Raw genomic sequence first — 11,521 nt, 5'->3', positions numbered from 1 at the left:
AAAAATTCCAGGGGATTTTTTCACTCGTCTGGATTCNCTCTATTATCCCTCCGCCACTTAATTATACTTCAATTCGCTACTTTCTCTTTCGAACTGCCACGACTCTCTCTCTCTCTCTCCCCTTCCATCACTCGATCCGGTGGTGTAACAAGAAACGTTAATGTTTAACACCAGCTTAACGACACCGAGGACGGCGGGTTCTTACATTACGTCATCCACATCCATCCCTCCTTCCGACCCGCATGCGGGAATGCCCGCAGCGCGTGTACGTGCGGGTGCCCCAACTTGGCTCCAACTCTATTTTCGAAAAACTGGAAATTTCACCTTCCCCCCCTTGACATTCCCTGAAATTTCTTAAGGGGGGGGTTTAAGAAATGCAAGTACTGTACTTACCCTGTTTCTAGACAATGATTGAAACAGTCCTTTCTGGTGAGTGCCGGAGAAGTTTCTGTGTTCCAGTTTCCGTATCGACAACCGATCAGCCACGAATCACCTGAAGAAGAGAGAAAATTACTTATAAAAGGTTCGGCCTATTTGTCGGGTCGTGTGTCTGTCATCGAAATTTCTACGAAACTATAACAATTAGAGGGTTAAAAATACACTAGAATCCTCCGTACTAACAGGAAATGGAAGACTTCAATCGGTATTGTTAATTTTTACTGTATTCCCATTATGGGCATACAACCGGTAACACCAGGGGATAAAAAAAGACGTGCCACAATATAGATTTCGATTGATCAAATGAAATAGCTCAATTGATTGCGCGGGGGGGTGACCGAGAACTACGTAATCGCGTAATGTTCACCGAGGTTAAAGGTGGAGGATTTACGCGAGGACGTGACGTTTCCGAAGAAGACCGGCGAATTGTTCGGCGCCATCTATGGAGAAGGACGATGACTAATTTTCGGAAAAGCCAGAGCGGATAAATTATTAACCCGCCCCCTACGGAAGAGAAAGAGAACGGCGCGGACACCCCACCCGCTCCGCATTGTCCGACCCGGAAGTCGGCCGTCTCGCGCGCTCTTCGATTTCGAACTCGACCGACCACACCCTTCATCCATCTCCCTCCCCCTCTCTGCGGACGCCTGAATTTTACATGAGAGAGAGAAGGACCGCACGGGGCGTAGCTCGCTCTTCTCTTTCATCCCCCCTCGGTTGGCGGGCGTACCTCTCGCACTCGTTTATCACGAGATTCGCTCCGAAGCAATTCCTCGGATTTTCAATTTTCTGAGGAATCCAGAAAAAAGGTTCCGCTGGACGTAAACGACTGAAAATTCTATTGTAAAAACAAACAATTCTTATGGTTCCGGGTTCGAATTCTTATCCTTTCCACGCGACGCGACGTGACGTAACGTAGCGTGACGTAAGGAACAAGAAGTGACGTTAACGTAACTTCCCGTCACCGAATTACGATTCTTCTTCCGGGTTAAGCGATGACTTCCGGCAGCACCCCGCTTGGCGAAAGGGTGATGAATGGAGAGGAAACGGAGTCGAGGGGTGCAATGCGTGACGTAACACAACAGCGGGGTGAGGAAAGAGTGATCGGAGACGTCGTATTTTGCTAAACGTATTTAGGTTAGGGACGAAATGGTAAACAATAAGAACAAAAATCTAGTTTGGCCTAACTTTTAGGCAATTAAAACTAATCTTTGGATTACAATGGGTAAAAACTGAATAAAAATCGACTTTTCAAGAGAATGCCAAGCGCCGTAATTGCGGTTAATATGAAGTTAGTCCCCGATAAAGGCTCGTTACATTCTTTTTTTAAATTAAAAATCATTTAAAACACTAAACGGTCTTTCAATTTACATACAATACGATCAGATACGGGTCATAATTACGGTACTGTACGTCTACCGCTGCGATTTTTACTAGGATCTCGCGCGACTTTTGTCGTATCGCGATAGAATTGAAGCGGAACCGGAAGGAAAGAAGCCATCCCTGCATGTTAGGCACAGAAAAGGAGACTCTTGTACGGACGAGGACGGGTGAACTTTGCACTCGCCGCCACAAAAGAAGCTATCCTGGCCACGGGAGACACCATCCTGCACTGGCCAGGTAAGGAGAGACGATACGAGAACAAAGCAATCGTCAGCGATTGCTTTGTTCTCGTGTTTTGTTGGTTTATCGCGTCTATTTTCCGTTGGGCGCACGTAATATTGTTTTTATTTTTGACCCCCAGGCCTAAATTCCTGTTAGGCGCGCTGGTCGCATCAGAGAGCGTGGACATCGTCACTGTAATACCTTTGTATACACGATAAAGAACCTCGGAACCGGGAGTTTTTATCGTTTCGTGGCAAGTAAATTAAAGGTAGAAGACATTACATCGTAACACAGTCGTACGCAAACGAGAGGTAACGAAATGTATAGACTTACTGGTGTACTTCGTCACCTGGAACCTGTCATAAACGAGGATTTCTTCCTTACAAACAGACTAGATTTTTCAAACGTAACCATCTGGAGCGTCACGATGGAATTCTTAAATATAGAATGTTACGTTTGTAAAGGCTATAAACTATAAATAAACTGTAAATTAAGGTGTTTCTGAGAAATTTCTTCGATGGGTTTATCGGAAACTAGCGCCAAACTTTGCCACTCGACCATTTCGCGCGATAAAAGTGCGAGAGATCGATCGTAACGGAAGTTATAAACAATTAAAATCGATTAATTACGTACCGTGTGAAAAGGGGAGATGTCCGGTTAAGTTGACAAGTTTGAGGCTTTTACGTTACCACGAGCTTCAACACGTAAAATTTAAATAAAGCGTCACACTTTCGGGTGTCTTTTAATTGTTATACCACACCCGTAAGCGGGTATCATTTCGTCTGAGGATGTAAATAACACGATTATTTCGAAGGTGGCTTTCGTGTATGTATAAAATAGACACGAAAAAGTCTCTGTCGAATGATAGATACACGTACACAACATTGACACGGCCGAACAAATTGCCATTTGTCCGCCATCCACCCACGCTACACAAGTACAGAGTCAAACTTTGTTATCAAAACATTTCTCGTCTCCCTGCGCTCGTTTAAAGGAAACAAAGAATAAATTATGCAGCGAGTTCTTTAATAGTTTTTGATGTTTTAAAATCTCGAAAACATTAAAAGAACGTTTACACGCGAGTATTATAACACCCGTTAATAACAGATTAAACTTCCGAAGAGGTGCTGCCATCTAATGACGGTAAATTAAAATAACGCGGAAAATTGCGATTAAACCACGACGGGAAACGGAATTGTCGGCGTGATAATTAAACGACAGCGCGTGCTCGTCCTTCGCCCCCGAAAAAAAAAAAAAAAAAAAANAGAGTGGCCGGTAAAAATCCGAAAGGACGGAAAATTCTTAACGGAATTTGAAAAATATTCCGAAAAATCGACAGACGCGATGATTCCGCGAACCGGTGCGGCGGGGAGGCAGTTGGGGTGGCCAGTAATTCCGGGACGTTTCCTGAATTATTCCAGACCATCCGCCGCCGTAACGGGCGACGGGAATTACGAAAATAAAGAAATTCGACGGTAAGTAACAATTTCCGTCCAGGTCGATGCAAACAGGAGTACCGTCCGACAGCCATATTGCCTCCTCTAAACGCCCCTAGGCGATTTTTAAGGCAGTTTCAAAACTAAACTGGTTGCGTCGTCTCTTAAAAATAATAGCATCCGGCCCGATTGACCCGGACGCTATTAATTAAAAATCCATTGGGTTTCTGGTCCGGAAGAGCGGGAGCCACCGAGTCCCGTCCGGGATTCACAGGTTGGAGGTGGTGACGATATACTGCATGTCGGACAAGGCGTGACACAGGCTCTCGAACAACCTCTCGGGCACGGTTCCAGGATTCTTGCGGAAAGCGGTGATGCAGAAACCGATCCTGCAAAAATTTCAGGGGTGGTCAGTGGCCGCCTTCGGCGGTGTTAGGATTAGTGAAGTTGGAAAAGCGACGCCTCACCTGTTATTCTCTACGTTGTAGAAACAACCGTAACCGTTCTCTACCATGGGCATGACTCCGCCCGTTACCGATGTGTAACCCGTACAGCTGGTGGACAGGATGAACTTTCCGCTTCCTCCGCTAACGAGTTACAATAACAATAACAAGTTACTTTAAATAAGCTGGTGGCGGCCGAGAGTTAAAAAATTAAATTTTTACCTCTTTTCCCAGGAAGGATCCAAGAATATTTCCGGAATGGGATCTCCGTTTTCCATGCAGATCATAAAAAGTCCCAGGAAGTGTCTGTCACACCCTTAAATACACAATAAAACACTTACTTAAAATAATCTTTAGTCTCTAGAAAATTAAGATATAGCCTAAAAGCCGCAGTTTGAACCCGTAGGCCCGGCCACCATAAATCTCGTATTAATATTTTATTAGCCTGGAAACAAAAATAATGATTTTGATTCCTACTGGCAGATAAGAAGAAAAATTTACCTCTATTATTTGTACACTCGGCCATTAAGTGGGTGAATTTTTCGATGGCTCTCCTCAGTAATTTCATCTGCTCCGACGGCTACAAAAGAACATCGTGGTTAATAAACTCTTATTTCTTTCAATTTGTGCCGTAATTCGCTACGCGTGCAGGCAGGTCAAATGTTAAGAGCAGAACCAACCAGTAAGTCGGCCAATGGTGTAGTTCGTTTCGTACTAAACGGATTAAGCCATTGATCCGCTTACTTAATTTTTTTTCTGCTCTTTGGGCACTAAGTGGGCCTCTTTTCGCAAGCCCATTATGGGTTCAGCTAGGCCCACAATGGGGCAGCCAGACATATCTGGATGGACAACCCTCGAAAAATTCCAGGGGATTTTTTCACTCGTCTGGATTCAATCCCAGGTCCCTCAGAGCAGTAGGCTGTCACCTTGACCGCTCGGCCATCTGGCCACCAATTAAAGTGTAATGTAAAGCCAGGGTCGAGTGTATTTATTACAAATAATTTTGTTAAATTTTGCCCGTCATTCTCAATTAAGACACATGATCCCAAATTTCTGTATAAATAACCCAAAGATTATGTGTTTAAAAGTCAAAGGGTCATGCAACACGGATTAACTGACAATTTTAACTGGTCAAACTGCTTTCCCTCTTCGGCTGGCAGTGGATATTCTTCAACTGATCCAGAAATGTATGTAATGGGGCACTTAAGGTATTGCGGCACCCCTTAATACCAAAGCAAGCGGTTTTGTTATTTAAAATAAAAAATAAATACGACACGCATATGGCACGATTTCAATTCGATGAGATCACGCAGCTAAAGTAATTGTTGGCATTCTTCAAAAAACAATAGGAATATGCCTTGCGCAGCACCCTTACTTTCAAAATCCCAGATGTGCCTTTCCAAAGACCTATGGTCATTTCATTGGCATATCCAGGATTTTGCAGATTCCCATATCCGGGAATTTCTATTTTGCACCCTTATGCAAATTAGGCAATTCCATCTCAATATTCATTTACTCTACAATAAACTACTAACAGAAACGAAATAAAATGGAAGTCAAATGTTTGTGTAAGTTGGACAAAATAACATAAAAACACCGGTGACGTCAAGTTGAATGCTTGTTTGGACCTTAGGTCTCTGCGAGTTCTGCAAGTGACTACTTTTACACAGGTGTCCACATTATTTTGTCCAACTTCTGTACCTTCTAAACGACTGTTGTGGATTTTCAAAGCTTTTATTTCTATTATAGCAATTTTTATTGGATATACATTGCTTAGACACTGCTGCATAAAATTATGGAAGTTTTCTTATCGGCTTTACCGATAAGAAAACTTCCATTTTATGCACCATTAAAATGCACCTTTAGGTAAACTTATACTCACCGCGGTGACGTCGTCCATCATCGATTTGACCCAGTCGATGGCTTCCGGAAAACAGGACCTGCAGGTTTCCGTACGACCATGATAAAACTGTCTGGTGGAAGCCGTGACATAGGTCGGGGCAGGACTAAAATTAACATTAAATACAACTAGTGTTGAATTTTTTCAGACTACTACAAGATTACCTTTAAATTAATTTTTAATTTAATGAATTAAAAAAATTCTAGAAGAAAAGATAAAGTAGGACTTAAATCTATATTATCTACAGCTGTCAAATATGCATCCACTATTTTTATGCCGCAACTTTCAAAAGTTTCCTTTACTCAGATGTTTTTGCTGAGTTTCGCTTTTTCAACCTGGTTTCACCAGGTTTTTTATGGAATCACATAAATTCAATTATTCTCAACGCATTTTTACAACATTTTTTATTTAAACAAATCTTATATCAAGTGAAAAGCGATGATGCAGAAATCAATCATGCGAAAATTTCAGGGGTGTACAGTGGGCCGCCTTTGGCAGTGTTAGGATTAGCGACGCTGGTAAAGCATCACTAAGCCGCACCTGTTATTCTCTACATTGTAGAAACAACCATAACCGTTTCTACCATTCAAGTCTTTCAGATGTTAAGATCAGCAATTTTGATGACACGAGGGACCATCATAAGCTATCCAACACTGATCACTATTCAAATATAAATAGTAGACCAGTATTAAGTAGTATTCATTGACCATCCTCTCTTCTGGGAGGAGATCAATGATTACTTTTGGTTAATTTCAACTTCCATCTGCAACAGTCCCTTTTTCCTATTGGACCCATTAGTATAGTGGCATTCAAATAAGAAAATTACATGCCTGCATAAAACATGATTTAAGTGATTTTTGAAGGTGCCGAGTTTAAATATTTGGGTCCATTTTTGCAAAATTTGATTTTGTTTGTAGAATATCCTTTAATATTCAGCTGTGAATAAAACAGTTTGTTAGTGCTAACGTTAGAAAACAATACGATATCTTAAAAAATTTAAGATATTTTTTCAATTGGTGTCTACTTGACTAATGAAATTATGCCATTTCGTACATCTGAGTATTGCAATAAAAGTGACAATGGCAGGCTGAAATAACCAAACTCTTTATATGGTTTTCATTTTAATATTTGTTATATTATAGTATTTGATTTATATAACTACAAAGGTTATCACACCAAGGGCCCAATCTAACACATTTTAAAAATTTTCTTCCTCTACTGTACACAATTTAAAGAATTTTTAAAATGAGTTAGTTTGGTCATTTGGTGTGATAAACCCTTACATAATATAATGTTTGGTGTTTGTATAAATCAAATACTATAATGTAATAGAAAGGCTAGAATTTACGAAATAATCTAATAATCTTAATGTTTGTACTTTTTTTTTGCCTGGGCAACACTGGGCTTACCTCCTAGTAGTAATAGATGATATGTTACATATATGTTATAGTATTAAAATGATTTAAGTGTCATCAAAATATGGAATGTTAAGCTATTGCACAGGCATAACATATAATTTAAGGTACACATTAATGAGATACATACCGACCATGCAGCCTATAATAAGCCAACTGTATTGCCATTTGAACATAAGCTTCTGGGTGAAGCTTTAGTGGCCGAAGAAAATCTTTACCATATTGGGAATAGCCATCACAAAAGCACTGGACGTCATTAGCCTAAAGAACGATAGCAATAAATTTGATTTCTATCTTTACCTCTTTAAATTCGATCGATTCGAACTTACCAGTTCCCGAAACTGAAGTCGTGCCGATTCTACTGCAGTTATGATGCGATCGTCAATGACAAACTCTAATCTTTGAGGATTAGGAAGATTTCTTATCGATCTTGTTCCCTAATTAACAGCCAAAAATTAATGAATAACAACTTTGTTTACATCAAAATTTCTGGAAATAATTCAATATATACAAAGTACAGTAGAACCTCGAAAACTCCCAAATTTCTGTATAAATAACCCGAAGATTATGNATCGTCAGTGGCGCGTTATGGCTTGGTGGGAAGCAGCAAATTTGAATTAAGTCGACACCTTATACGGTGTCCCCTAAGACATTGTTCTTCGAGGGATTTTTTCGCGAAGTATTTATTTTTATACAAGATTAGTTAGGAACCCGGTGTGAGCGGGGGCTTCGGGCTATTGCCCTTTTTGCCCATAGGATAACGCGCCATCGGAGATCGTATCTCGTTTTAGCATTTCGTTCTTTAGGGAGGAAAAAAAAACTTTTATTTCTCATTCCCGAAATAAGAATCTTAAACAAAATGGCGGACGTATTCCGAACTTTTCTCCGAGACATCTTTTGTGGGGGAGTCCTGCACCTTTTGGCGCAAATCTTGCAGCGATACAAAGGAAGCAAATTCGTTCCTGGAGGAAATTTTGGCAAGAAATTGCCAAATCAATCCGGTCTTTGGTTTTCGCCTTTTCTTCAGTTGTTGGGCCAACGCCCGGCGCGGTATACCAATCGTTGGCAGGGATTTTACATTACGGAGATCCCCGCTTAGATTAAGTAAATGGGGTGTGGCACAACTTCGGCGTTCCGGCATTACCGATACTTCCGAAGTTTAAAATTCGTCCTTGGCGCATTTCCAGAAGTTCCGCAATCTTAGTGTCTTGATTGCCCCGTTACTCTTTCTTCCATTGGCATTATACGATATCCGTCGTAGACGAGGTGTATTTTTCCCCCATCCAACACAAGCACCAGTGTTTTTAAGTACTAATTTATTTACTTTACCGTTTGAAAAAATCTTAAAACAATACAAAAACTTAACAACGATAACAAAATGGTTTCTCGCGCGTTGCATTTTCTCGGGTCCGTCAAAATTTAATGGGGGGATCGAAGGTGGCAGTTCCCATCCGGTCGTTGGCGTGGCGAATTTAACGGGGGAATTCTTTAATGTAAAGAATTCTCTAGTTTGGCGGGGGAGACGAGAGTGGCCGGTAAAAATCCGAAAGGACGGAAAATTCTTAACGGAATTTGAAAAATATTCCGAAAAATCGACAGACGCGATGATTCCGCGAACCGGTGCGGCGGGGAGGCAGTTGGGGTGGCCAGTAATTCCGGGACGTTTCCTGAATTATTCCAGACCATCCGCCGCCGTAACGGGCGACGGGAATTACGAAAATAAAGAAATTCGACGGTAAGTAACAATTTCCGTCCAGGTCGATGCAAACAGGAGTACCGTCCGACAGCCATATTGCCTCCTCTAAACGCCCCTAGGCGATTTTTAAGGCAGTTTCAAAACTAAACTGGTTGCGTCGTCTCTTAAAAATAATAGCATCCGGCCCGATTGACCCGGACGCTATTAATTAAAAATCCATTGGGTTTCTGGTCCGGAAGAGCGGGAGCCACCGAGTCCCGTCCGGGATTCACAGGTTGGAGGTGGTGACGATATACTGCATGTCGGACAAGGCGTGACACAGGCTCTCGAACAACCTCTCGGGCACGGTTCCAGGATTCTTGCGGAAAGCGGTGATGCAGAAACCGATCCTACAAAAATTTCAGGGGTGGTCAGTGGCCGCCTTCGGCGGTGTTAGGATTAGTGAAGTTGGAAAAGCGACGCCTCACCTGTTATTCTCTACGTTGTAGAAACAACCGTAACCGTTCTCTACCATGGGCATGACTCCGCCCGTTACCGATGTGTAACCCGTACAGCTGGTGGACAGGATGAACTTTCCGCTTCCTCCGCTAACAAGTTACAATAACAATAACAAGTTACTTTAAATAAGCTGGTGGCGGCCGAGAGTTAAAAAATTAAATTTTTACCTCTTTTCCCAGGAAGGATCCAAGAATATTTCCGGAATGGGATCTCCGTTTTCCATGCAGATCATAAAAAGTCCCAGGAAGTGTCTGTCACACCCTTAAATACACAATAAAACACTTACTTAAAATAATCTTTAGTCTCTAGAAAATTAAGATATAGCCTAAAAGCCGCAGTTTGAACCCGTAGGCCCGGCCACCATAAATCTCGTATTAATATTTTATTAGCCTGGAAACAAAAATAATGATTTTGATTCCTACTGGCAGATAAGAAGAAAAATTTACCTCTATTATTTGTACACTCGGCCATTAAGTGGGTGAATTTTTCGATGGCTCTCCTCAGTAATTTCATCTGCTCCGACGGCTACAAAAGAACATCGTGGTTAATAAACTCTTATTTCTTTCAATTTGTGCCGTAATTCGCTACGCGTGCAGGCAGGTCAAATGTTAAGAGCAGAACCAACCAGTAAGTCGGCCAATGGTGTAGTTCGTTTCGTACTAAACGGATTAAGCCATTGATCCGCTTACTTAATTTTTTTTCGGCTCTGTGGGCACTAAGTGGGCCTCTTTTCGCAAGCCCATTATGGGTTCGGCTAGGCCCACAATGGGGCTGCTGGGTGGTGAGGGACGGGGCCCGACATATCCGAATGGACCACCCCCCGAAAAATTCCTGGAGATTTTTCGACCCGTTCGGATTCGAACCCAGGTCCCCCAGAGCAGTAGGCTGCCGCCTTGACCGCTCGGCCATCCGGCCTCGCTGTAAGTGAGTGCAGACTGTGCTCCCATTGTCTTGCCACAATAGCTATTCAAAATGTGCACTGCCAGTCAGAATCCTGCCAGCTGTGAGGAATGCACAGTGATAAGATTTCTGTTAGCAAAAACTGTACACTGTCCCAAGGATTATTTACATATTTAAACAAACAATTATTTATTGTGATATCAACACAATGCGGGATGCAATTTTTAATCATATTTTTACTTTATTTCATTTAAAATATATGCTTTCCACCTCAATTAGTACTGTAGTGTTTTGCCCCTGTAGATCATACTTTTCCATTAGCAATGGAGTCGTGCCAGTCATCTATCTAACTCGTTTCAGGGGAAAAGTTTTGAACTGAAGTAACATGACTTCTGGATTGCATTGGAAGTTTGTATATAGATAATTGGGGCCACATGTCCCTAAGCCTTCTATATCTGGTCTTGACTTTCATGCATCTAACTCCATTCTCAAGATTAAGGAAGGCCAGACAGATTTTGTTAATATTACAGTGGGAATTTATAGGTCTATGATTTTTTCATATTGCAGCCCAATAACAATAGCAGAACAAACAATTTTGGGCCAGTTTAAAACATTATCCTTTTATAAATTTCAGCCAGAGACAATGTTTACAACTCGAAGATAAAATAAAATTCTTCATTAAAAATAACCAATGATATGACATTAAAAACATATACTTTAAAATCTTGACAATGACTTTTCCTTGTAGGATCCTTGTAATTTAAATTGACCCATAATTGTTCGTTTGATCATTATTATTTAAAAACAACTGTAAAGCTGTTGAAATCCATCATTAACCATGCAAAGTTTATGGAGAGAATATGGATGAAAGTACAGTGAGACAATGGTATTGTATGTTCAAAAATGGTCAGACAGATGCCCATAGTGACCACAGATGTGGCCAGCTGTCCGTGGTGACAGATGAACTCATACAGAAGATTGATGAACGGGTTAGAGAGAAATGTTGATTCACACTTTCAGAACTTTCTAGTGAGTTTCCACAGATTTTGCATGCAATTCTTCATGAAGTGATCATTGACATGGCTGAAATCACAGGCAGTGATGTTTTACAACAATGGAATACAAAACTTGTAAAACACTATGACAAGTATTTAAATTTGGCTGGATACTATGTGAAAAACAGGGCAAAA

General features: G+C 41.3%; 2 protein-coding genes across 2 annotated transcripts in view; both read right to left on the bottom strand.

Annotated features, from left to right (window-relative positions):
* Positions 1-3,317: 3,317 nt before the first annotated feature.
* The window catches only part of LOC111622241 (peroxisomal carnitine O-octanoyltransferase-like), a 28,732-nt gene continuing 20,528 nt past the window's right edge, over positions 3,318-11,521 (bottom strand). The window contains exons 7-17 of the mRNA XM_023364593.1: positions 9,878-9,956; positions 9,599-9,692; positions 9,401-9,520; positions 9,223-9,322; positions 7,567-7,674; positions 7,368-7,498; positions 5,805-5,928; positions 4,424-4,502; positions 4,145-4,238; positions 3,947-4,066; positions 3,318-3,868 (exon numbers count right to left, since the gene is read on the bottom strand). Of these exons, the coding sequence (XP_023220361.1) occupies positions 3,748-3,868; positions 3,947-4,066; positions 4,145-4,238; positions 4,424-4,502; positions 5,805-5,928; positions 7,368-7,498; positions 7,567-7,674; positions 9,223-9,322; positions 9,401-9,520; positions 9,599-9,692; positions 9,878-9,956 (1,170 nt within the window). The 3' untranslated portion in view covers positions 3,318-3,747. The remainder of the gene's footprint in view (positions 3,869-3,946; positions 4,067-4,144; positions 4,239-4,423; positions 4,503-5,804; positions 5,929-7,367; positions 7,499-7,566; positions 7,675-9,222; positions 9,323-9,400; positions 9,521-9,598; positions 9,693-9,877; positions 9,957-11,521) is intronic.
* On the bottom strand, positions 8,094-10,150 carry LOC111622226 (peroxisomal carnitine O-octanoyltransferase-like). Its single transcript, XM_023364579.1, has 4 exons — positions 9,878-10,150; positions 9,599-9,692; positions 9,401-9,520; positions 8,094-9,322 (listed from the first exon to the last, which is right to left on the bottom strand). The coding sequence occupies exons 1-4, from the start codon at positions 9,942-9,944 to the stop codon at positions 9,202-9,204; spliced, it is 402 nt and encodes a 133-aa protein (XP_023220347.1). The 5' UTR covers positions 9,945-10,150; the 3' UTR covers positions 8,094-9,201.

The sequence above is a fragment of the Centruroides sculpturatus genome, unplaced genomic scaffold (assembly GCF_000671375.1).
Source record: "Centruroides sculpturatus isolate CEXI.00-Female unplaced genomic scaffold, Cexi_2.0 scaffold219, whole genome shotgun sequence".
NCBI classification, from domain to species: Eukaryota; Metazoa; Arthropoda; class Arachnida; order Scorpiones; family Buthidae; genus Centruroides; species Centruroides sculpturatus.
The sequence above is the reverse complement of the archived record's forward strand: the minus strand, read 5'-3'. Positions and strand labels throughout refer to the sequence as shown.